The sequence below is a fragment of the Schistocerca nitens genome, chromosome 11 (assembly GCF_023898315.1).
Source record: "Schistocerca nitens isolate TAMUIC-IGC-003100 chromosome 11, iqSchNite1.1, whole genome shotgun sequence".
Classification (NCBI taxonomy): Eukaryota; Metazoa; Arthropoda; class Insecta; order Orthoptera; family Acrididae; genus Schistocerca; species Schistocerca nitens.
In genome coordinates, this window is record NC_064624.1 from 54,850,241 (window position 1) to 54,877,346 (window position 27,106).

Sequence of the window (27,106 nt, forward strand, 5' to 3'; positions counted from 1 at the left end):
TGTTAGGTGATGCTGCTGCTAAGATAACAGGAACTGTCCCACTCTCAAATAATACTGTTCAAAGACAAATTACTGATATGGCAGTTAACGTGGAAGAAACATTGCTGGCTAGACTTTGTATGAGTGACATGTATGCTCTACATTTGTATGAAAGCACAGACATATTGAAAAAAGCCATAATGTTGGTTTTCGCATGATTCTTATGGGAGGGCCAAGTTTTTGAAGATTTTCTTTTTTCATGCGAACTACTGCATACAACTGCAGGCAATATTTTTACTGCATTAAATAATTATCTCAATGAACATGATGACACCTGGAAAAAATGTGTAGGCTTGCTGACGGATGGAGCAAAGTCAATGGCTGGCAAAAAAACAGTACTTCTAGCTCATATCAAAGCAGTAGCCCCTGAGGTGAAATGGACTTACTGTTGTATCCATCGTGAAGGCTTAGTAGCCAAAAGATTGTCTGAACCTTTGCAAAAGATACTTAACGAAGTAGTTCAAATCATCAACTACATTAAAACTCGACATCTGCAATCCAAGGAAAAATGTAGACATGTTCAAAGTTGAGGATAAGATTAGTGCTATGGTCAAAAAGCATCAGATCTGGGCGTCAAGGATAGAAAACGAGTCACTAACTAACTTTTCTACTTTAAAACAATTCTTGGAGTCATCAGAGGAGAGTTTGCCTGACCAGATCAAGATCAATGTACCCGAGCATCTACGCAGCCTAGCCACCATTTTTAGAGAGTATTTCCCTGAACCTGACCCTGACCCTGACGACGGATAGATTCAAAATCCCTTCAGCTGTGAAGAAATAGACAAAATCTAAGGCCTCACTGAAGAAGAGCAAGATCAACTTGTGGATCTGTCCAGCTGTGGTATGATGATAAACATTTTCATTGGTGATAAAATTACAGACTTCTGGGCAACAGCACGCAAGGACTACAAGAAACTTGGAGATAAGGCAATGAAAAAGATCCTTCCATTTGCCACCACATATTGGTGTGAGCAAGCATTTTCTTCCATGTGGTTCATGAAAAACAAAATATAGGAATCGGCTCGACGTGCGTTCGGATTTCAGAGTGAAAGTTTCAAGTTTGGAACCTAATATTTCAGAAATAATGGACTCAGAGGTCAGATTGAACTCACATCATTAAGAACTGAAAATTAAAACTAATTGTATACTGATGGAGTACTCTGTTGTAACTGTATTTTTTCAAATAAATAATACCTTGTATGAAATTAGTGTTTTCTTATTTTTCACACATGTCTACTCAATGCAATCTCAAGTGTAGTACACTTGAAAGACCAATACACTCAGTTTAAATTTTTTCCTGTCATTTTCAGTTCATATTCAATTTTTTTAAGGACTTTGTTATGCTAAACACCCAGATTTGAAGGCAAAGATTTTGAGCAATAATCAAAAATTTAACAATAACGATGATGGCTAAATTGAAAAAGTTTTAAGCTCAATATTTTTTCAATAATGAATATGTCAATGTTTTTTCTAAGTACTAAAAATAGAAAACTTATAAAAAGACTCTTAATTTGGCTTTCTAGGTACTTGATACTGTGATATGACAAGGTACCAATCATGTTCGATGAGGGGGTCCTTGAGAAAATTTTGTTGGGAAGCCCTGCTCTACACAATCAAAAGCTCTGCTCAGGTCACAAAACAGCCGGAGCATAGTCCCAAGCCTCGAACACAACTAGGACAAATTTTACTTGTGAATTCACTGAGTCAGTTGTACATTTACCTTCCCTGAACCCAAACTGTTTATCATTGATTTGTCCAAATAAACACTAACTTTTTTATACATTATTGTTTAAAAATTTTAGAAAAAAAAGGAGTTATGGATATGAGCCTATAGCTAGTGGGACAGTTCTTTTCAACTTTTTTATATATGGGCACAACTCTAGAAATTTTTAGTTTCTCATTGAACTTATTTTCATCTAGAGATTTATTTACACAATAAGTTAAAGGATAAATTACACAGTCAATAGCATCTTTAAACAAATTACATGACAAATCATAGTAATCAACACTAGCTGAAGGTTTGAAATTTTTACATATTTTCAGGATCGTACTTGGACACACTCCTGTGAAAGTGCTTTGGAAGGGCTTTTCAAAGCAGTTGTCGCTGATACTAACTGCACTTTCGGGAGGTCGTTTATTAACTACTAATTTCTTCAAGAAAACTAGCGTTCTATGGGTTGGAGCTTGGAATGTCAAATTGGCAGGTAGGTTAGAAAATTTAAAAAGGGAAATGGTCAGGTTAAAGCTAGATATAGTGGAATTGGTGAGGTTCCGTAGCAGCGGGAAACAAGACTTCTGGTCAGGTGAACACAGCATTATAAATAGAAAATCAAGCAGGGGTAATGCAGGAGTAGGTTTAATAATGAATAAAAAACAGGAGCACAGATAAGCTACTACGAATAGCATAGTGAACGCATTATTGTAGCCAAGGTAGACATGAAGCCCAGGCCTACCACAGTATTACAAGTTTATATGCCAACTAGCTCCACAGATGACGAAGAGATTGAAGAAATGTATGTTGTTAAAAAAATTATTCACATAGTGAAGGGAGCTGAAAATTTTATAGTCATGGGGGACTGGAATTTGATAGTAGGAAAATAAAGAGAAAGAAAAGTAGTAGGTAAATATGGAATGGGGGTAAGGAATGAGAGAGGAAGCTGCCCGGTAGAATTATGCATGGAGCATAGCTTAATCATAGCTAACAATTGGTTTAAGAACCATGAAAGAAGGTTGTATATGTGGGAGAGGCGTCAAGACACTGGAAGATTTCAGATATGTTATACAGTGGTAAGACAGAGATTTAGGAGTCAGGTTTTACATTGTAAGACATTTACAGGGACAAATGTGGACTCTGACGACAACTTCTTGGTCATGAACTGTAGACTAAAACTGAAGAAACTGCAAAAAGGTGGGAATGTAAGAAGGTGGGACCTGGATAAACTGAAACAACCTGAGGTTGTAGAGAGTTTCCGAGAAAGCATTAGGGAACAATTGACAAGAATGGGTGAAAGAAATATGGTAGAAGAAGAATGGGTGGGTTTGAGAGATGAAATACTGAAGGCAGCAGAGGATCAAGTAGGTAAAAAAACAAGGGCTAGTAGAAATCCTTGGGTAACAGAAAAGATACTGAATTTAATTGATGAAAGGAGAAAATATAAAAATGCGGTAAATGAAGCAGGAATACAAACGTCTCAAAAATGAGATTGACAGGAAGTGTAAAATGGCTACGCATAGATGGCTAGAGGACAAATGTAAGGATGTAGAGGCTTATATCACCAGGGATAAGACAGATACTGCCTACAGGAAAATTGGAGAGACCTTTGGATAAAAGAGAACGACCTGTATGATTATCAAGTGCTCAGATAGAAAACCAGAGCTAAGCAAAGAAGGGAAAGCAGAAAGGTGGAAGGGGCATATAGAGGGTCTATACTAGGGTGATGTACTTGTGGGCAATATTATGGAAATGGAAGAGGATATAGATGAAAATGAAAGGGAGATATGATACTGCGTGAAGAATTTGACACAGCAGTGAAAGGCCCCAGAAGTAGACAACATTCCATTAGGACTACTGGTAGCCTAGGAAGAGCCAGCCAGGACAAAACTCTACCATCTGGTGAGCAAGATGTACGAGACAGACGAAATACCCTCAGATTTCAGGAAGAATATAGTAATTCCAATCCCAAAGAAAGCAGGTGTTGACACGTGTGACAATTACTGAACTAACAGTTTAATAAGTCATGGCTCTAAAATACTCACACGAAATATTTACAGATGAATGGCAAAACTGGAAGAACCCAGCCTTGGGGGAGATCAGTTTGGATTCCGTAGAAATGAAGGAACACATGAGGCAATACTGAGCCTACGACTTATCTTAGAAGTTAGATTAAGGAAAGATAAACTATGTTTCTAGCATTGGTAGACTTAGAGAAAGCATTTGACAATGTTGACTGGAATACTCTCTTTCAAATTCTGAAGGTGGCAGGGGTAAAATACAGGGAGCAAAAGGCTATTTACAATTTGTACAGAAACCAGATGGTAGTTATAAGAGTCGAGGGACATGAAAGGGAAGCAGTGGTTGGGAAGGGAGTGAGACAGGGTTGTAACCTCTCCCCAATGTTACTAAATCTGTATATTGAGCAAGCAGTAAGATTTGGAGTAGGTATTAAAATCAATGGAGAAGAAATAAAAACTTTGACATATGCTGTTGACATTATAATTCTATCAGAGACAGCAAAGGACTTGGAAGAGCTATTGAACTGAATGGACAGTGTCTTGAATGGAGGATATAAGATGAACATCTACAATAGCAAAATGAGGATAATGGAATGTAGTCTAATTAAATCAGGTGATGCTGAGGGAATTGGATTAGGAAATAGACACTTAAAGTAGTAGATGAGTTTTGCTATTTGGGGAGCAAAATAAATGATGATGGTTGAAGTAGATAGAATATAAAATGTAGACTGGCTATAGCAAGGAAAACGTTTCTGAAGAAGAGAAATTTGTTAACATTGAGTATAGGTTTAAGTGTCATGAAGTCTTTCCTGAAAGTATTTGTATGGAGTGCAGTCATGTATGGATGTGAAACATGGACGATAAATAGTTTAGACAAGATGAGAATACAAAGTTTCAAAAAGTGGTGCTACAGAAGAATGCTGAAGATTAGTTGCATAGATCATGTAACTAATCAGGAGGTACTGAATAGAATTGGGGGAAAGAGGAATTTGTGGCACAACTTGACTGGAAGAATGGATTGGTTTGTAGAACATGTTCTGAGGCATCAAGGGATCACCAATTTCGTATTGGAGGACAGCGTGGAGGGTAAAAATCAGAGAGAGACCAAGGCATGAATACACTGAGCAGATTCAGAAGGATGTAGGTTGCTGTAGTTACTTGGACATGAAGAAGTTTGCACAGGATAGAGTATCAGGAAGAGCTGCATCAAACCAGTCTCTGGACTGAAGACCACAACAACAATTTCTTCAATGGATTGGATACAAAATTTCTTACATTTGTCTGGGGTTATGGCAATATCATCTTTTTGGTTAGGGTAGACAATAGAGTTAATTTCACTTCCGACTTCTTTGCATTTTTTTCTGTTATTATTTTATTTATTTTTTTATTTTTTTTACTTTTCAATGTTTAGTATATCATGTAGTTTCTTTGCTTCATTGATTGCCTGCTTATACTTACACTTATCTCTACCATACAATTCTTTATACACTTCTGATTTACCAGTTTAGTACAGTCCAGAATATAGCATAACAGTAACATGGTTATAGAAAATCCATGGATAAACATTGAGAAACTTTCTATTCATCTCTAAGCTACTGCAAAAATATTGCATGCTGTAAGAAAAGCAAAAATATAATGAGAAAGAAATGGATCACACCAGTCATTCCATGGGTAGGAGGGGACCTGAAACATCCATCTGAGAGGCACAAAAAATATTAAAAATCAAACCAGTAATGAAGACTGCACGAACAGAGAGAGAGAGAGAGAGAGATTACCACTAAAGGAAATAAAGACAATGTTCTTCAAGAAATCAATTACCCACTTAATATGGCAAAGACTGTCTGGGCTTTGATTAGCACAGACAGAAAAGAAATACGTGCCAACAATAATGAAAACATAATACCCAAAAAAAAGAAGGAAATGAATTTTTGGACCCACATTTCATCGATTCCATTTTCTATGAACACAATTGTAACTGTGGTAGACAATCTCATATGACAAAATCCCACAAAACAAAACAAAAAGAATAATATATTTCTTTAAGCATTGTAAATGTAACAGTGTTTATTTCTGTTTCTCACAAGTGATCTGTAAATATAAAAAATAATCTGCAAAATGAAAATAAAGAAAAAAATGCTATAGGGCCCGATGGCATATGTACAAGAGCAGTTAATTATTGTTCAGAGTTTCCAGTCGAGCCACTGACGTTTCTCATAAACAAGTGTAGGGAAGAATCCCTGAGCCTCAAAGCCAACACAGTATTGGGTCAACTGCTTTTCATTCTCTATATAAACGATATGAGTACAATAAAGGGTACAAATGTCATTATATATGCTGATGACATGGGTCAATGGAGGTGGCCAATCCCACCCGTCAGCTGTGGCCCATGACGTAAAGGTGTTGTGGTGTGTGATGTATTATGGTGCAGAGTTTAGTTTATGAGTGTGTTTTGTTTGTAGATGCTGTCTTGTTGCGGTTGGTGGTGTGTGTATGGTCCGCATGTCATGTGGTGTACACTGGGTTCATTTGGGACTCGGTGCTAGAAGTGTGCTTTTATCAGTCGTGACTTCTATAGAAGAACGAAAATTGATTTCAGTGAGTTAAGAATTAAGTTTCTGTTGTGTTTATGATTATTTGTGGCTTCTATTGTTAGGTATGGATATGACTTCTAGGTTTAATAGTGTGCGTCTGCGGCCTAAAATGGGGGACGACATATTGTCCTTTATTAAGATTCTGCAACTTTTTGGGCTTGTGGTGGAGATAGTGAAATGTGGCGTATGCAAGCTGAATATGTGATTATCCAGAGTTCTGGCTTCTCAGACCAGGGACTGTTGGTGGGTTTTTGTTTTTTGGGGGAGGGTGAAGGTTGGGTGAGGAGCATTGGTAGGTTGTAGGTGAGTTGGGAGTTGATTTTGCTTGTGGGTTTTTTTTTTTTTTTTTTGTGAGAGAGAGAGAGAGAGAGAGATTGGGATGGCTGACCTAGTGTGTAGTGCCGGAACTTTTTTGGGGTAAATAGTCATTGTTTTGGGTCTATTGTTCACGTGTTATGATGTTTGGTGGAGTTTTTATATGTTCTTCGGTTGGTGTTATTTACTGCATGTGTTGGTAGTTGATGTTTTGGTATTGGCACTCGTGGTTGATTTATGTATCTTAGGGGAAGAACTCAATTCCAATTTTTTTGGTATCGTCTGTTGTATTTGAGCCATATAGATCATGGGAAGTGTCCGATTCCAATTTGTCATCATAGCTATGTGAGTTTTGCTATTGTGAGCTGTTGACTTATATAGGTCAAGCGAAGTGTCCGATTCCAATGTGTCGTCATAGCTGTTTTGGTATCGTAAGCTGCTGTTGACCTATATAGGTCAAGGAAAGTGTGCGATTCCCGTTGTTTCTTGTGTTGGTTTTGTGGTATTAATAGTTGCGGTGTGATTATAATTTTTGGAGTAGTTGGTTTTTATTTTGTGGTATCGACAATTGCAAAAACAGACATAATGTCTTATGGGATAACAGCAATCAGTGATAAAAAAGTCAGTAATAAAAAAAATTGCAATAAAGACGGATTTTAAGTAACATCGACAATTGCGGTTGAGCTATGTAGGTGAAGGGAAGCAACCGATGCCTGTCGATATTGTGAGTGTACCGGAATTTGTGATTTTGTGGTGTTTTTATGTAGTCGTTTTGTGTGGTTTGGGTCGTGGTGTGTGCCTGTATGTGTTTATATTTAGTTTGTTCCCACCCATAAACCCTCAATTTCCCGCACTCGTCTCGTTAGTTTGATTATATTTTTGGAGATAGATGTGTTTGTTGGTTTTATATCTATTTTTGTGTTTATGTAATGATGTTATAGGCGCTATATTGGAGATATTGAGAATGGCCGTTTCCACCATATTAGTGAGAGTCAAAGCAGACGAGTGGAATCGGACGCTTCTGTAATCCAGATAACACATATTTTGTAGCTAGTGATAGCACTTACAATGACATGGAGAAAAAACTTGCTCTGAACATAGAAAATGCAAACCAGTATTTCAGTAGTAAGTTTGTTCATAATTGGTGCACACACAATGTACTTGCAGTCCCAATTCAGCGAACACAGACATACAACAGAAAAGTAGTTATATTTAAGTATTTGGGTGTGGTGATACAACTGGGAAAATTATGTTGATAATGTGTATCCAAAAATATGTACGATTCTTATCAGTCCTGTAACGTAAAACTCTGTTTTTCTTGCTTGTTTCAAGCTGTCATACCTGGCATCATGCAGATGATCTAAGGAGATGTAAACGTAAACGTTATTCTTGTTGGTTTATCAAACATCGTATTTGTTTGTGTTACATGTGCCTGGGGTTCATCTATTAATAACGCAGTAATCTCGCATATACAATCTGTGTTCGGAAATTATATGACAAACTGTCACGTAAAACAATAATACCGTTCTCTATCAATACAACCAACGTAATACGGCTTGGTTTTTTAAAATGTGAAGTTGTGTGAGATCTTTAATGTTAATGTTACTCAATTACAGATATTGGAGTTATGTTTCGTACAAATACACTATAAGACATTGTAATATATTCGATCTCTTTTATTAAGGGATACAGACTGGAATTATACTGTTACTAGAAACCTCGTTACTTCGTTTCGGAAAACCACTTGGCAAGTGTTTTGTTTTTAAGATCTCTGAAGGTGGCAGTACGAGAATATGAATATAACGCCAGCACTGCATTAATTTAATCATTTGTAGAATGTGCAACTACAATTTATCTATCAGTAATCACTCAATAATTCTAGCTTCCTCATGCACAAATGAAAGACCGAATTAAAAATGGCACTGTTTGGAGAGATCTTTAATACGGTGGATCATTACTTTCGTAATACGCAAAATTGCAGGCTTCAATACGGAAACACAGAATAGGTCAACAACTTCGGAAACCTTGAAATTAAGATGGCGGCTGTTATTTACTTGCGTCTCGACAAGAGTCTTGCGACACTTGCGTCTCGCGACCCGCTGGTCGCGATGCTGATTGGCTGACAGTTAAATTCATGACGTCATATACAGTAGCCAATCAGAAGCATAGGTGACATCTGGGCGAATGCAACATCTTTGCTACACACTTATTCATTCTCGTATTCACAGTTGATGAGCGAATATCCTTGCACCTTGTGAGAGTGAGTTATTTCGTTGGAATGGCTGGTTCTGTTGCTTGTTATGTATGTGATAGAGAATATTCAGCAAGGAAGCATTTGAATGCTCATTTGAGAAATGTGCATAAAATTCAGCCAGGTGAAGAAGGTACGATAAAGTGCTCAAAAAGTGACTGTAGCTTTAAATGCAATTTCTTGGCTAAGTTGCGCCTACATGTGGAGCAGGAGCACATGGTTGAGATGGTAAAAGAAATTAGTGAATTTCAAACGAAGGACGGTAAGTAAAGTGTACACTGCCTACTTAAATTAATATCGTCCATTATTATTACATACTTGCCTGACCCGTCGCCATTAGATCTTGTTTTTGTTGGTCAATAGAACATGTGCTTATTTGAAAGCGTGAAAAGACGGATTTCACATTAACTGTAAACTTACTGTCTGCTACATTAAGTATAAGTTAAATTATTGCAGATTTAAATGATTAAAATCACACCAGTAACTCGTGAGGGTATCTTAACAGTGCACGTTTTTTTTTACTCCTGCTGTGTACTTTGCACTTATTGAATCTGAATGCAATTGTCTTTCATCGATGCTTTTGTTTTAGACTTTATGAAGTGGAAGTCTGAGGAGGAGAGAAAAACAAAAAGTAGTTTTGTCTCTAGTTATGGCACTAAGCGTTTAAAGGATGGCACTGCAAAAACCACCTTTGTATGCCACAGAAGTGGCACATTTTCTTCGAAGTCAGGTGGCAAAAGGTTGTGTAAGTCCCAGGGCACTTGCAAGATGGGAAACCATTGCGTTGCTGCCATAGAGCTTCACGAAGAAGAAAGTGGAATCTGTAGTGTCATTTACTACAGAACACATTTCGGCCACGAGCAGAACATTGCTTTTCTGCATCTCAGTGGTTCTGATAGAGAAGCCATCGCTGGTGAGTATTACCTTAATTGTAGAATTTTGCTGGCCTTTCAGTGATCCCCAAGTAAATATGATGTGAAAGTTTCAGAATCCATTGTCAGACTTGCTGGTAGTTATATGTAGTTGACTGTTATTATTTTTGCAGTGAAGGAGCATTGTTTTTTTACTGCTGAGAAATTAATATTGTTATGGATATGTGATCTGGAGTAAAAGGTGTGAATATATCGATTGGCAGTTCATATGAATACAATTTGTGATGTTAGCTTGAAAGCAGTTGTAAAAGACCAGATGTTGTGATCCATATTGACCACAATATTGGTGACTTTAATGCCATGTACTTAGGTGTGTGTGAGAGCAGGTGTAATGCATTAAAGTAATACAAGTGTGGAAATAAGTTCTGAAATACTTGTTGCCCTGTGTTATTGCTTGCATCATAGTAGTCTATTTAAGAATAGATCATTAATGCATCTAATAGACTAAAGGCAGTACATTTATTGTTTCTTGTCCAGCATGTTAACCATGTACTTGTAGACCTCGTAACCATTTGAAAATAGCCTTGGTAGCTGAAACTGGGAAATATCACATTGCAACTGGTGCTTTAATCAGGCCTGTTTATTCTCCCATTCCCAGTGTTTTAATAGCATCTTCAGTACTGTTGGAAGGGTACACTGAATATACTGTTAAGCCATTTATTAAACTATCTAGTTTATAAGTACTTAGCAAGTGTTATATTGCTTGAATTTATTTTATTGGGGGTGGTTAACTACAGTGTCCTTTCTGAATAGTGTTTTCATATACATACTCAGAATTGGCCTCTTTGTAGTTGGAGTAATTTTAAAATGTTGCAGGTAAAATTGCTGAGGGGGTCACTTTCCAGAGAATTCTGGATGATGTGCGGGACTCAGTTCATTCCAGCGGAGTGGAGAGGCTGCATCTCCTGACTCGACATGACCTTCATAACATTAAGAGAGACTTCGCCATTGGTGATGATCAACAGCATAACATTGATGAAGTCAGTGTTGGTATGTGGTTGGAGAAAATGAAAGACTGTGTTCTCCTCTATAAGAAAGAAGGCGAGGCCAGGGAAGATTTTGATAGGACTGACTCGGTGATAGTGTTAATGACTGACTACCAGAAGCAGTTATTACAGAGATTTGTACAAAATATTGTATGTGTAGACTCCACACATTGTACAAATGTTTACAAACTGTTGGTGACCACATTGTTAGTGGTAGACGATTTTGGTTCAGGTATGCCTGTAGCATTCTGTGTTTCAAATCGGGAGACTACTTCCATAATGACTCATTTCTTTAGTGCTGTGAAAGAGAGAGCTGGCATTATAAAAACATCTGTATTCATGTCCGACGACACTAATACTTTCCGTAGTGCATGGTCACGAGTCATGGGACCTGCAGAAAATAATCTACTGTGTGCTTGGCACATAGACCACAGCTGGCTGAATAATTTGAAGAAAGTCCATGGCAATGAAGAAAAGAAAGCGCTTGTGTACAAAGCTCTTCGTACATTGCTTGAAGAAGTGGACATAGACAATTTTAATGAGCTGCTGGAATCGTTCATCGGGCAGCTTCAAGCAGATGAAGGTACAAGGGACTTTGGTGTATATTTCTCGTCAAATTACTTATTCCGGCCTCAGCAGTGGGCATACTGTCACCGTCGCAATCTGGGTATAAATACAAATATGCACCTTGAAGCAATGCATAGAGTTTTAAAATATTGTTATTTAGAGGGAAAAACAAACAATAGACTTGACAGACTACTTGTTGTGTTGATGAAATTGGTGCGTGACAAACTGTGTGCTCGAATGGTTAAATTGTATAAGGGTGGCCATTCATATAGAATAAATCTTATTGAGGCTCGACATAAAGCTTCATGTAGTATTAAGGAGAATGACATTACAGTCAATACTGATGGTACAAAGTTTCATGTGAAATCCCAAACACATTGTGGTGTAACACATACTGTGATTTTAAATAACATTGAATGTAAATTGGAGTGCAAGTTGAAGTGCTCCAAATGTAATATATGTATACATGCTTTCAGTTGCTCTTGTGCGGACAGTTTAATTCATTTGAACATATGCAAGCACATTCATGCAGTGTCAATGACGTATGCATTACATTCAAGTGCCACATTTACACCAAGTGAAGCAACGGTGACAGAAGAGACTTCTGCCATTTTGTGTTCACTGCAAACAAATACTGATGATCACGAGAACACATATCTGGCCCGAGAACTAGTGTCCACATATCAAATTTTGATTAACCGTGTCAGTTCAGGTAAAGTGTCCACAGAAATCCTGAAGTCACTACAGAAGGATGCAGCTCATTCGCTGTCACTTTTTCAATCAGACTGCAGGGAAGCTTCACGACCCCCCAGCAACGAGAAGGTAAAAGTGCAACGAAGACATGGTAAATGTAACAAACAGCCAAAGGGCAGTTTGAAGAAACCAACTCTTGCTGAAAAAGAAAATATTGTTTCAGCACTGAGGCAGCCTGAAAGTGAAATATTAAATGTTCACGTAGATTCTGACCATAATTACTGTCGGTACTAAGTTTTAGCTGTGTATGTGCTTCTGTACATTCCATGGTTTGTAGGCCTACTGGGGAAACTCGCCATGTAAAACAAAGAGTAACGCATTGTGCTTGGTACCCCTGTTGGTGATGTGGAAACCCAAGTGATATTAATAAAGAAAATAAAAACGTTTGCAGTGTTCTTTTTCAATTGATACCTTTATCCTTTTATTTGCATGTGCAATTAAAACCTTTATTTGAAATACTACTTGATTACATTAAAATGAATTGCTGTGTAACCAGAGTAGAAAATTGACGTCTGCAGAGCTTGTGTGGCATGAATTTGAAGCTCCTCATCACATGATGTACTGAAGTCTGTTTTAACAATACATTGCATAAAAATTAAAAAGATATTTTTCACTTCTGAATCACATTTCAATTTGGTTCATTACTAAGAGTTAAACAGAATAAAATTCAGTGCACTTAAGCTAAGTATCTGATGCTCCCTTATATTTATTTAAAGGCTCTGAATGTAGCAACTTCCTGAAAATTTTTGTATGTGCATTCCTACAGTAATTGACCAAGGAAATTGGTGGTAAAGAATTTCACACAGTGTTCAGTCTGAGGAAACAAGGTGCAATTACTGAGCAGGGTGGTGCGGTTAGTATGATTTACAGAATACTGAGAATTGTAAAGACAAGTGGGACACTATTTTCTTTACTACAATTAATCATTTCCTTTTCAGTATCATTCCAAGCTGCTTTAGAATTATTTTTAGTTTGTAGTCTCATGTGCTTTACATGTAGCAATTATATTTTTAGATTTATATACCTTTACTTGTCTTCAGTACCTTTTGAGATTCATCTTTCAGAATAGTTTTTATGTAGATTGATACTGTGCAATGCTTGGTTGGCAGAATTTACCAACCAGTAGAGATAGCAAAGAGGAAAACTTTAAACTATTTTGGTGTCATTTGCCCAATTTTCATTGGTACAAAAGATGCTGTAACTGATTCTTTCTAGTCAGTACAGCAGTTGTTATAAGTTGGCCTTTAAGAGACTTTACATTAATGTAGAGAAAAATTTCATCATTACTGCATGAAGGTAATCCTATTTTCACAGATATTAATTGTGCACTTTCTTTCACTGAATATTCTTTACAAGTTGTCAATGGCTTTTTTTTAATAGACAATAAATGTGTCTGAGCTGCAGTAACTGTACTTACAGTAAAGATGTTTCACCTGTTTTTTGTTCACACTTCACTGATGAGAACACCTCATTCCTGTTATTGCAGTTTTAGAACATTTTTCAGAGTGAAAGTGGAATTTGCTATGGTGGTCACTTTCTTCCTTTTTTTAACTACACATATTTCTCAACATATGTTTCAAATGTAAGAATTTTACTTCAAAATGGACACTACGTTGATAGGATATTGAGAGCAATAGAAATAATAATTGATTCTGAGACACCAGAGATTGTGTGAAAGTGGACTGGAAGAAAATGTAATCAAGATGTACAACGTTCTTCTATTTGTAAGGTATGTGACCATTCACACTTTCCATGGAAATGCTTTAATTGCTAAAAACTTTATGGGTTTTGAGTCATCAGATAATTGTGGCAAATTTACAATAAAGACAAATTATGAAAGCTAATACATAATAATTATGAGGCAAAAGTAACATCAGGAATGAAAATACATACTGGGTACAAGTACCTACAACATGCTTAGGCAGGTTCATATGAGTTAGCAATACAAGAAAAACACACAGTCTCGTACGCAATTGCCGGTAGGCAACATTTGGAACAGAAGATATAATCTGGGAGCTTCATGTCGGACTGAAGACAGCAGACTTGAGGATTGTATTGTTTTTAACTTGCACCAGATGGCATTGATGTCAAAGATTGAGACAAACCAAGACATAGCTTTTATAATACACAAAACAATGTAAATATTCCAGCCACATTTTTGGATACAAGAGACTTGCAATGTTTCAGTGGACAGGGACATAAGGGAGGCAGAGTTGCTATATATTTAAACAGAAAGGTAAAGGATACCACTTTGTGGACAGACAGGAACATCCAGAAATTGTCTTGAAGCAGTGGCTATACAGAGAAAGGAAGAAGAGCTTAATACTAGGGCAGTACTGATCTCCAAGTTGTCAGGTAAGACATTTTCTCAAGTAACTGCATGTACTACTAGAAAAGGATACCAGAGAATTCCCTTAAATAATAGTAGTAGGTGATAGTATAAAAACACTGGAAGACAGTTCTCATTCAAGAGACTTATATGATCTAATCAGCCCAAATAGTCAAAGTTCTGCACATGTTCAAAATTGAAACCGTCTGCTAATAATCTATCCAAGTTATTATTTTCCTTCCTGGTGAAATTCATGTACTTAGTCTTGATTTCATTTACAGAAAGGCCTCTAGGTCCTGTCGCTTCTTTCATCTCACATATTGTCCTCTCTAGTGATACCTTTCTTCTACTAATAATTGTTAGATCATTGGCATAAGCATATATCTGAGTCGACTTTGTGCCTATGTAACCAGATATCTGAAGCTTCCGTGTGGCTGCTTCAAGTCAGATTGAAAAGCATTGTAGAGAGTGCATCCCCTTGTCTGACACCTTTACTAATCCTAAACCAATTGGTCAGTTCATCCACTCGCACTGCAGCCTTGGAACCAGCCAATATTGCTTGAATAAGTGAGACATACTTCGATGGTATACCATGTAGCAGCAAATCATTTAACATTTGTGCTCCATCTAGACTATCAAAGGCCTGCTTGAAGTCTACACAGGGGTTATGAAGCTCAATGTTATACTCATATGTATTTACCTAAACACAAATATCTGGTCTGTTGTTGATCTATTAGCCTGAAATCCATACTGATACTCCCCCAAAATATCTTTTGAATATGGTACTAACCTGTTGTAGATAATACTAGAGAAGATCTGATAGGTTACATTCAGCAAGGTAATTCCACGGTAATTTGAACAGCAGGTCTTGTCTCCCTTCTTATGTATTGGTTGGATTACACCTAAGGTCCATTCTTCGGGCATTCTTTTCTGATTCCATTTCAACTTAATAAGTTTGTGGATTCGCTTATGAAGACCAGTTCCCCCATTTTTAACAGTTCTGCAATCATTTCATTGGTTCCTGGTGCTTTATAATTTTTAAACAATGCACTACCTTCCGTACTTCCTCTAATGTTGGTTCCTCTATTTCTGGATCTACGGTATAATAGAGTGGCTGCCCATTCCTGGTAGGATTGACCTCCAAAATTCCCTTGTATTATTCTCTCCATCTATCCAAAACATCTTGTTTATCTGTCAGCAAATTTCCCTCTTTGTCCTTACAAGCTGTTATTTTTGGTCTATGTTCTCGAGTTCCTTTTTTGTAGGATTTTCTACTTTCATTCCTTTTGTACTGCTCTTCCATCTCTTCTCTCTTCATGGCTTCCCTTTTTCTCCTCCTGCATACCCTTGCTGCCTCTATTCTCTTTTCATTATATAATGCCTGATTTGATCTAGTATTCTGCTGAAAGCATTTCAGCCTTACTTCCTTTTTCTGTTCCACTGCCTGTCTACTGACATTGTTTTTCGTGGAAGCTATGGTTTGCATAGTTAAAAATGGACCGTTGGTTAAAAAGTGGTTCATTAAAACGAGAAAAGTCTACAGATGAAGAGGAAGATAATGCATCTGATGTTCAAGCAAGTAAGTGAGTGACTCTCGAACCGAAGTTGTCAGTGTCCATTGAACCTAAATTGTCGGCGTCCCTTGAACCTAACCCTTCCAAGATCATTGTTAAGCTTACTGGAAAAATTACAAAATATAACTCTGATTACTGGGAAATCGGTTTTACTTTCACTTGACCTCACCCTAAACCTCAATGTGTAATTTGCTATGAAAGCCTTTCGAATGAATGTATGAAACCAGCAAATCTCTGGTGCCATCTTGAAACAAAGCACGCAGAGTACAAAAGTAAGTCATTAGATTTTTTTCAAAAATAAATTAAGAGAGTTGAAAATATCTCGTAAAACAATTACCAAACACTGTGGTGCAAATATAAATGAAAATGCAACCCTTGCGTCTTACGAGGTGGCTCAGCTTGTTGCTAAATGTGGGAAAAACCACACAATTGCTGAGGAACTTATACTGCCATCAGCAATAATACTTTGCAAGAGAATGTTAGGTGATGCAGCTGCTAAGATAACAGGAACTGTCACACTCTCAAATCATACTGTTCAAAGACAAATTACTGATATGGCAGTTAACGTGGAAGAAACATTGCTGGCTAGACTTTGTATGAGTGACATGTATGCTCTACATTTGTATGAAAGCACAGACATATTGAAAAAAGCCATAATGTTGGTTTTCGCATGATTCTTATGGGAGGGCCAAGTTTTTGAAGATTTTCTTTTTTCATGCGAACTACTGCATACAACAGCAGGCAATATTTTTACTGCAATAAATAATTATCTCAATGAACATGATGACACCTGGAAAAAATGTGTAGGCTTGCTGACGGATGGAGCAAAGTCAATGGCTGGCAAAAAAACAGGACTTCTAGCTCATATCAAAGCAGTAGCCCCTGAGGTAAAATGGACTTACTGTTGTATCCATCGTGAAGGCTTAGTAGCCAAAAGATTGTCTGAACCTTTGCAAAAGATACTTAACGAAGTAGTTCAAATCATCAACTACATTAAAACTCGACATCTGCAATCCAAGGAAAAATGTAGACATGTTCAAAGTTGAGGATAAGATTAGTGCTACGGTCAAAAAGCATCAGATCTGGGCGCCAAGGATAGAAAACGAGTCACTAACTAACTTTTCTACTTTAAAACAATTCTTGGAGTCATCAGAGGAGAGTTTGCCTGACCAGATCAAGATCAATGTAGCCGAGCATCTACGCAGCCTAGCCACCATTTTTAGAGAGTATTTCCCTGAACCTGACCCTAACGACAGATAGATTCAAAATCCCTTCAGCTGTGAAGAAATAGACAAAATCTAAGGCCTCACTGAAGAAGAGCAAGATCAACTTGTGGATCTGTCCAGCTGTGGTATGATGATAAACATTTTCATTGGTCATAAAATTACAGACTTCTGGGCAACAGCACGCAAGGACTACAAGAAACTTGGAGATAAGGCAATGAAAAAGATCCTTCCATTTGCCACCACATATTGGTGTGAGCAAGCATTTTCTTCCATGTGGTTCATGAAAAACAAAATATAGGAATCGGCTCGACGTGCGTTCGGATTTCAGAGTGAAAGTTTCAAGTTTGGAACCTAATATTTCAGAAATAATGGACTCAGAGGTCAGATTGAACTCACCTCATTAAGAACTGAAAATTAAAACTAATTGTATACTGATGGAGTACTCTGTTGTAACTGTATTTTTTCAAATAAATAATACCTTGTATGAAACTAGTGTTTTCTTATTTTTCACACATGTCTACTCAATGGAATCTCAAGTGTAGTACACTTGAAAGACCAATACACTCAGTTTAAATTTTTTCCTGTCATTTTCAGTTCATACTCAATTTTTTTAAGGACTTTGTTATGCTAAACACCCAGATTTGAAGGCAAAGATTTTGAGCAATAATCAAAAATTTAACAATAACGATGATGGCTAAATTGAAAAAGTTTTAAGCTCAATATTTTTTCAATAATGAATATGTCAATGTTTTTTCTAAGTACCAAAAAAAGAAAACTTATAAAAAGACTCTTAATTTGGCTTTCTAGGTACTTGATACTGTGATATGACAAGGTACCAATCACGTTCGATGAGGGGGTCCTTGAGAAAATTTTGTTGGGAAGCCCTGCTCTACACAATCAAAAGCTCTGCTCAGGTCACAAAACATAGCCGGAGCATAGTCCCAAGCCTCGAACACAACTAGGACAAATTTTACTTGTGAATTCATTGAGTCAGTTGTACATTTACCTTCCCTGAACCCAAACTGTTTATCATTGATTTGTCCAAATAAACACTAACTTTTTTATACATTATTGTTTAAAAATTTTAGAAAAAAAAGGAGTTATGGATATGAGCCTATAGCTAGTGGGACAGTTCTTTTCAACTTCTTTATATATGGGCACAACTCTAGAAATTTTTAGTTTCTCATTGAACTTATTTTCATCTAGAGATTTATTTACACAATACGTTAAAGGATAAATTACACAGTCAATAGCATCTTTAAACAAATTACATGACAAATCATAGTAATCAACACTAGCTGAAGGTTTGAAATTTTTACATATTTTCAGGATCGTACTTGGACACACTCCTGTGAAAGTGCTTTGGAAGGGCTTTTCAAAGCAGTTGTCGCTGATACTAACTGCACTTTCGGGAGGTCGTTTATTAACTACTAATTTCTTCAAGAAAACTAGCGTTCTATGGGTTGGAGCTTGGAATGTCAAATTGGCAGGTAGGTTAGAAAATTTAAAAAGGGAAATGGTCAGGTTAAAGCTAGATATAGTGGAATTGGTGAGGTTCCGTAGCAGCGGGAAACAAGACTTCTGGTCAGGTGAACACAGCATTATAAATAGAAAATCAAGCAGGGGTAATGCAGGAGTAGGTTTAATAATGAATAAAAAACAGGAGCACGGATAAGCTACTACGAATAGCATAGTGAACGCATTATTGTAGCCAAGGTAGATATGAAGCCCAGGCCTACCACAGTATTACAAGTTTATATGCCAACTAGCTCCACAGATGACGAAGAGATTGAAGAAATGTATGTTGTTAAAAAAATTATTCACATATTGAAGGGAGCTGAAAATTTTATAGTCATGGGGGACTGGAATTTGATAGTAGGAAAATAAAGAGAAAGAAAAGTAGTAGGTAAATATGGAATGGGGGTAAGGAATGAGAGAGGAAGCTGCCCGGTAGAATTATGCATGGAGCATAGCTTAATCATAGCTAACAATTGGTTTAAGAACCATGAAAGAAGGTTGTATATGCGGGAGAGGCGTCAAGACACTGGAAGATTTCAGATATGTTATACAGTGGTAAGACAGAGATTTAGGAGTCAGGTTTTACATTGTAAGACATTTACAGGGACAAATATGGACTCTGACGACAACTTCTTGGTCATGAACTGTAGATTAAAACTGAAGAAACTGCAAAAAGGTGGGATGTAAGGAAGTGGGACCTGGATAAACTGAAACAACCTGAGGTTGTAGAGAGTTTCCGAGAAAGCATTAGGGAACAATTGACAAGAATGGGTGAAAGAAATATGGTAGAAGAAGAATGGGTCGGTTTGAGAGATGAAATAGTGAAGGCGGCAGAGGATCAAGTAGGTAAAAAAACAAGGGCTAGTAGAAATCCTTGGGTAACAGAAAAGATACTGAATTTAATTGATGAAAGGAGAAAATATAAAAATGCGGTAAATGAAGCAGGAATATAAACGTCTCAAAAATGAGATTGACAGGAAGTGTAAAATGGCTACGCATAGATGGCTAGAGGACAAATGTAAGGATGTAGAGGCTTATATCACCAGGGATAAGACAAATACTGCCTACAGGAAAATTAGAGAGACCTTTGGATAAAAGAGAACGACCTGTATGATTATCAAGTGCTCAGATAGTAAACCAGAGCTAAGCAAAGAAGGGAAAGCAGAAGGGTGGAAGTGGCATATAGAGGGTCTATACTAGGGTGATGTACTTGTGGGCAATATTATGGAAATGGAAGAGGATATAGATGAAAATGAAAGGGAGATATGATACTGCGTGAAGAATTTGACACAGCAGTGAAAGGCCCCAGAAGTAGACAACATTCCATTAGGACTACTGGTAGCCTAGGAAGAGCCAGCCAGGACAAAACTCTACCATCTGGTGAGCAAGATGTATGAGACAGACGAAATACCCTCAGATTTCAGGAAGAATATAGTAATTCCAATCCCAAAGAAAGCAGGTGTTGACACGTGTGACAATTACTGAACTAACAGTTTAATAAGTCATGGCTCTAAAATACTCACACGAAATATTTACAGATGAATGGAAAAACTGGAAGAACCCAGCCTTGGGGGAGATCAGTTTGGATTCCGTAGAAATGAAGGAACACATGAGGCAATACTGAGCCTACGACTTATCTTAGAAGTTAGATTAAGGAAAGGTAAACTATGTTTCTAGCATTGGTAGACTTAGAGAAAGCATTTGACAATGTTGACTGGAATACTCTTTCAAATTCTGAAGGTGGCAGGGGTAAAATACAGGGAGCAAAAGGCTATTTACAATTTGTACAGAAACCAGATGGTAGTTATAAGAGTCAAGGGACATGAAAGGGAAGCAGTGGTTGGGAAGGGAGTGAGACAGGGTTGTAGCCTCTCCCCAATGTTACTAAATCTGTATATTGAGCAAGCAGTAAAGGAAACAAAAGGAAAATTCGGAGTAGGTATTAAAATCAATGGAGAAGAAATAAAAACTTTGACATATGCCGATGACATTATAATTCTATCAGAGACAGCAAAGGACTTGGAAGAGCTATTGAACTGAATGGACAGTGTCTTGAATGGAGAATATAAGATGAACATCTACAATAGCAAAATGAGGATAATGGAATGTAGTCTAATTAAATCAGGTGATGCTGAGGGAATTGGATTAGGAAATAGACACTTAAAGTAGTAGATGAGTTTTGCTATTTGGGGAGCAAAATAAATGATGATGGTTGAAGTAGATAGAATATAAAATGTAGACTGGCTATAGCAAGGAAAACGTTTCTGAAGAAGAGAAATTTGTTAACACTGAGTATAGGTTTTAGTGTCATGAAGTCTTTCCTGAAATTATTTGTATGGAGTGCAGTCATGTATGGATGTGAAACATGGACGATAAATAGTTTAGACAAGATGAGAATACAAAGTTTCAAAAAGTGGTGCTACAGAAGAATGCTGAAGATTAGTTGCATAGATCATGTAACTAATCAGGAGGTACTGAATAGAATTGGGGGAAAGAGGAATTTGTGGCACAACTTGACTGGAAGAATGGATTGGTTTGTAGAACATGTTCTGAGGCATCAAGGGATCACCAATTTCGTATTGGAGGACAGCGTGGAGGGTAAAAATCATAGAGAGAGACCAAGGCATGAATACACTGAGCAGATTCAGAAGGATGTAGGTTGCAGTAGTTACTTGGAGATGAAGAAGTTTGCACAGGATAGAGTATCAGGAAGAGCTGCATCAAACCAGTCTCTGGACTGAAGACCACAACAACAATTTCTTCAATGGATTGGATACAAAATTTCTTACATTTGTCTGGGGTTATGGCAATATCATCTTTTTGGTTAGGGTAGACAATAGAGTTAATTTCACTTCCGACTTCTTTGCATTTTTTTCTGTTATTATTTTATTTATTTATTTTTTTACTTTTCAATGTTTAGTATATCATGTAGTTTCTTTGCTTCATTGATTGCCTGCTTATACTTACACTTAGCTCTACCATACAATTCTTTATACACTTCTGATTTACCAGTTTAGTACAGTCCAGAATATAGCATAACAGTAACATGGTTATAGAAAATCCATGGATAAACATTGAGAAACTTTCTATTCATCTCTAAGCTACTGCAAAAATATTGCATGCTGTAAGAAAAGCAAAAATATAATGAGAAAGAAATGGATCACACCAGTCATTCCATGGGGAGGAGGGGACCTGAAACATCCATCTGAGAGGCATAAAAAATATTAAAAATCAAACCAGTAATGAAGACTGCACGAACAGAGAGAGAGAGAGAGAGAGAGAGAGAGAGAGAGATTACCACTAAAGGAAATAAAGACAATGTTCTTCAAGAAATCAATTACCCACTTAATATGGCAAAGACTGTCTCGGCTTTGATTAGCACAGACAGAAAAGAAATACGTGCCAACAATAATGAAAACATAATACCCAAAAAAAAGAAGGAAATGAATTTTTGGACCCACATTTCATCTATTCCATTTTCTATGAACACAATTGTAACTGTGGTAGACAATCTCATATGACAAAATCCCACAAAACAAAACAAAAAGAATAATATATTTCTTTAAGCATTGTAAATGTAACAGAGTGTTTATTTCTGTTTCTCACAAGTGATCTGTAAATATAAAAAATAATCTGCAAAATGAAAATAAAGAAAAAAATGCTATAGGGCCCGATGGCATATGTACAAGAGCAGTTAATTATTGTTCCGAGTTTCCAGTCGAGCCACTGACGTTTCTCATAAACAAGTGTAGGGAAGAATCCCTGAGCCTCAAAGCCAACACAGTATTGGGTCAACTGCTTTTCATTCTCTATATAAACGATATGAGTACAATAAAGGGTCCAAATGTCATTATATATGCTGATGACATGGGTCAATGGAGGTGGCCAATCCCACCCGTCAGCTGTGGCCCATGACGTAAAGGTGTTGTGGTGTGTGATGTATTATGGTGCAGAGTTTAGTTTATGAGTGTGTTTTGTTTGTAGATGCTGTCTTGTTGCGGTTGGTGGTGTGTGTATGGTCCGCATGTCATGTGGTGTACACTGGGTTCATTTGGGACTCGGTGCTAGAAGTGTGCTTTTATCAGTCGTGACTTCTATAGAAGAACGAAAATTGATTTCAGTGAGTTAAGAATTAAGTTTCTGTTGTGTTTATGATTATTTGTGGCTTCTATTGTTAGGTATGGATATGACTTCTAGGTTTAATAGTGTGCGTCTGCGGCCTAAAATGGGGGACGACATATTGTCCTTTATTAAGATTCTGCAACTTTTTGGGCTTGTGGTGGAGATAGTGAAATGTGGCGTATGCAAGCTGAATATGTGATTATCCAGAGTTCGGGCTTCTCAGACCAGGGACTGTTGGTGGGTTTTTGTTTTTTGGGGGAGGGTGAAGGTTGGGTGAGGAGCATTGGTAGGTTGTAGGTGGGTTGGGAGTTGATTTTGCTTGTGGGTGGTTTTTTTTTGTGTGTGTGTGTGTGAGAGAGAGAGAGAGAGAGAGAGAGAGAGAGAGAGATTGGGGTGGCTGACCTAGTGTGTAGTGCCGGAACTTTTTTGGGGTAAATAGTCATTGTTTTGGGTCTATTGTTCACGTGTTATGATGTTTGGTGGAGTTTTTATATGTTCTTCGGTTGGTGTTATTTACTGCATGTGTTGGTAGTTGATGTTTTGGTATTGGCACTCGTGGTTGATTTATGTATCTTAGGGGAAGAACTCAATTCCAATTTTTTTGGTATCGTCTGTTGTATTTGAGCCATATAGATCATGGGAAGTGTCTGATTCCAATTTGTCATCATAGCTATGTGAGTTTTGCTATTGTGAGCTGCTGTTGACTTATATAGGTCAAGGGAAGTGTCCGATTCCAATGTGTCGTCATAGCTGTTTTGGTATCGTAAGCTGCTTTTGACCTATATAGGTCAAGGAAAGTGTGCGATTCCCGTTGTTTCATGTGTTGGTTTTGGGGTATTAATAGTTGCGGTGTGATTATAATTTTTGGAGTAGTTGGTTTTTATTTTGTGGTATCGACAATTGCAAAAACAGACATAATGTCTTACGGGATAACAGCAATCAGTGATAAAAAAGTCAGTAATAAAAAAAAAATTGCAATCAAGACGGATTTTAAGTAACATCGACAATTGCGGTTGAGCTATGTAGGTGAAGGGAAGCAACCGATGCCTGTCGATATTGTGAGTGTACCGGAATTTGTGATTTTGTGGTGTTTTTATGTAGTCGTTTTGTGTGGTTTGGGGTCATGGTGTGTGCCTGTATGTGTTTATATTTAGTTTGTTCCCACCCATAAACCCTCAATTTCCCGCACTGGTCTCGTTAGTTTGATTATATTTTTGGAGATAGATGTGTTTATGTAATGACGTTATAGACGCTATATTGGAGATACTGAGAATGGCCGTTTCCACCATATTAGTGAGAGTCAAAGCAGACGAGTGGAATCGGACGCTTCTGTAATCCAGATAATACATATTTTGTAGCTAGTGATAGCACTTACAATGACATGGAGAAAAAACTTACTCTGAACATAGAAAATGCAAACCAGTATTTCAGTAGTAAGTTTGTTCATAATTGGTGCACACACAATGTACTTGCAGTCCCAATTCAGCAGAAATATCCATACTGAAAATATCAGCCTGAAATATGGGAACACAGACATACAACAGACAAGTAGTTGTATTTGGGTGTGGTGATAAAACTGGGAAAATTATGTTGATAATGTGTATCCAAAAATATGTACGATTCTTATCAGTCCTGTAACGTAAAACTCTGTTTTTCTTGCTTGTTTCAAGCTGTCATACCTGGCATCATGCAAGATGATCTAAGGAGATATAAACGTAAACGTTATTCTTGTTGGTTTATCAAACATCGTATTTGTTTGTATTACATGTGCCTGGGGTTCATCTATTAATAACGCAGTAATCTCGCATATACAATCTGTGTTCGGAAATTATATGACAAACTGTCACGTAAAACAATAATACCGTTCTCTATCAATACAACCAACGTAATACGGCTTGGTTTTTTAAAATGTGAAGTTGTGTGAGATCTTTAATGTTAATGTTACTCAAATACAGATATTGGAGTTATGTTTCGTACAAATACACTATAAGACATTGTAATATATTCGATCTCTTTTATTAAGGGATACAGTCAGACTGGAATTATACTGTTACTAGAAACCTCGTTACTTCGTTTCGGAAAACCTCTTGGCAAGTGTTTTGCTTTTAAGATCACTGAAGGTGGCAGTACGAGAATATGAATATAACGCCAGAACTGCATTAATTTAATCATTTGTAGAATGTGCAACTACAATTTATCTATCAGTAATCACTCATGCACAAATGAAAGACCGAATTAAAAATGGCACTGTTTGGAGAGATCTTTAATACGGTGGATCATTACTTTCGTAATACGCAAAATTGCAGGCTTCAATACGGAAACACAGAATACGTCAACAACTTCGGAAACCTTGAAATTAAGATGGCGGCTGTTATTTACTTGCGTCTCGACAAGAGTCTTGCGACCCGCTGGTCGCAATGCTGCGCTTCCGATTCGCTACTGTATATGACGTCATGAATTTAACTGTCAGCCAATCAGCATCGCGACCAGCGGGTCGCGAGACGCAGGTCTTGCGACCCGCTGGTCGCAATGCTGCGCTTCCGATTCGCTACTGTATATGACGTCATGAATTTAACTGTTAGCCAATCAGCATCGCGACCAGCGGGTCGCGAGACGCAGGTCTAGTGCAGCAGGGGATACAACCCGTCGGCTTTGAACAATGACGTCACAAGTCGCCAGAGAGCATGTATTACAGAGATGAAAGAGCTGAGGAGAATGTTGAGAAGCAAAGGAATGCGAGTGAGATAGAATAAACTGATCCTACTTTATTAAGCAGCTCCCTTCAGTACCTAATAACTGTTTTTTGCCTTTTTAAAAAAAAATCTCACGAGATAGAATAAACTGATCCTACTTTATTAAGCAATCAGTAAAAAAACGAAATGGAAAGATAACAGCAAAAGCTGTTATGTTTTAGTTTAGTTTTTTTTATTGATTGCTGAATAAAGTAGGATCAGTTTATTCTATCTCGTGAGATTTTTTTTAAAAAAAGCCAAAAAACACAATCCACATTACCTCAATATCATTACTAAAAATATTAAGTACCGGACGAATAAAAAAACAAACAATTAAGTTAATTAAATCACACATTTAATGATGCACCGAATATCAAGCGATCGCTTTTAGATTAACATTCAATTATTTTAATGATAGTGCTTATTAGAACACAGAACTGCTTTATTATCTATGCCTCGAAGTGAAGACATTACGATCTATGACTAAGGAATGACGTCATTGTTCAAAGCCGACGGGTTGTATCAACACCTTCTAACAGAAGGTTGTATCCCCTGCTGCACTAGACCCCAAAAACTACGTATTAACTTGGTTCCAAAATAAACTTCCGTGTTTCATTCACTCACGTCTGTGACAGCTAGTCTCATATTTATTACCTGAAGAACGTAATAAACAGCTTACAGCTAAAACGAAAGATGCAACCGCAGGACAGTCTACTCAAACATATACACTTTTGAAGAAACCTGATGTCGTGCGTCTCGCGGGCCCCGAGGAATCGCTTCATGACGTCATCAGTAAGGCTGAAAGCGTGACAGCGCTGCCTGGTGACTAGACCTGTAAACAACTCTATTGACGAAAGTGACGTCACACGTTGGCCACAGCGTTTGTAGACTTGCCATCAGCTATTGTTTTGGAACGTCAAATCAATCCAGATTGTTTGAATGAAGTTTCCATTAACAGAATTAAATATAGAAAGAAGCTTTGAATGCGAATAATCTGGATTATGGTGACATGATAAATCCGCAGCGTAGTCAAGGTTACATATTAGAGCCGTACGTGATTGATTGAAACCAACTCATTACAAATTATTGGTCGAAAGGCAGAGTGATTTATAGCATAACACATATTACGCATTGAGGACAATGTGTATAAATGTTTTTAACGCATTAACTGCAGCTTACCAATGTAGGCTAACTACCACTGAGACGTTTGCAGCATGAATTTGTCTTTGAACCCATACCAGCAGTAGCAAATGCGGAAAAACAAATCAAATATGGTAAAGGATACGTAGTGGAATGCCCATTGCATTTTTCCAGTTTGTGTACGATATCTGTACGTAATATGCATCAAAACATGTCGGATGCTTGTTCATTTTCTAATATATGTTTTTTGGGGATGACCTAGTAGTTTTATTTTTTTATTATGAGAAATGCGTTAAATG

General features: G+C 37.3%; 2 protein-coding genes across 2 annotated transcripts in view; one reads left to right on the plus strand and one right to left on the minus strand.

Moving 5' to 3' along the window:
* Window positions 1-26,382, minus strand: part of LOC126213203 (uncharacterized) — a 143,033-nt gene extending 116,651 nt beyond the window's left edge. The window contains exon 1 of the mRNA XM_049940836.1: window positions 26,322-26,382. The gene's annotated coding sequence lies outside the window, so the exon portion shown is untranslated. The remainder of the gene's footprint in view (window positions 1-26,321) is intronic.
* LOC126212618 (uncharacterized) lies at window positions 7,751-12,400 on the plus strand. The gene is made up of 4 exons (XM_049940047.1): window positions 7,751-7,802; window positions 8,906-9,190; window positions 9,518-9,841; window positions 10,677-12,400. Exons 1-4 carry the CDS (start codon window positions 7,751-7,753, stop codon window positions 12,398-12,400), a joined length of 2,385 nt encoding a protein of 794 aa, XP_049796004.1.
* Window positions 26,383-27,106: the final 724 nt, after the last annotated feature.

Coding starts and splice junctions, on each gene's coding strand:
- LOC126212618 (XM_049940047.1), top strand. CDS start 7,751: ATGGAGAAAAAACTTGCTCTGAACATAGAAAATGCAAACCAGTATTTC. Junction 7,803..8,905: donor TGCAAACCAGTATTTCAGTA/GTAAGTTTGTTC, acceptor TCGTATTCACAG/TTGATGAGCGAATATCCTTG. Junction 9,842..10,676: donor TGATAGAGAAGCCATCGCTG/GTGAGTATTACC, acceptor AAAATGTTGCAG/GTAAAATTGCTGAGGGGGTC.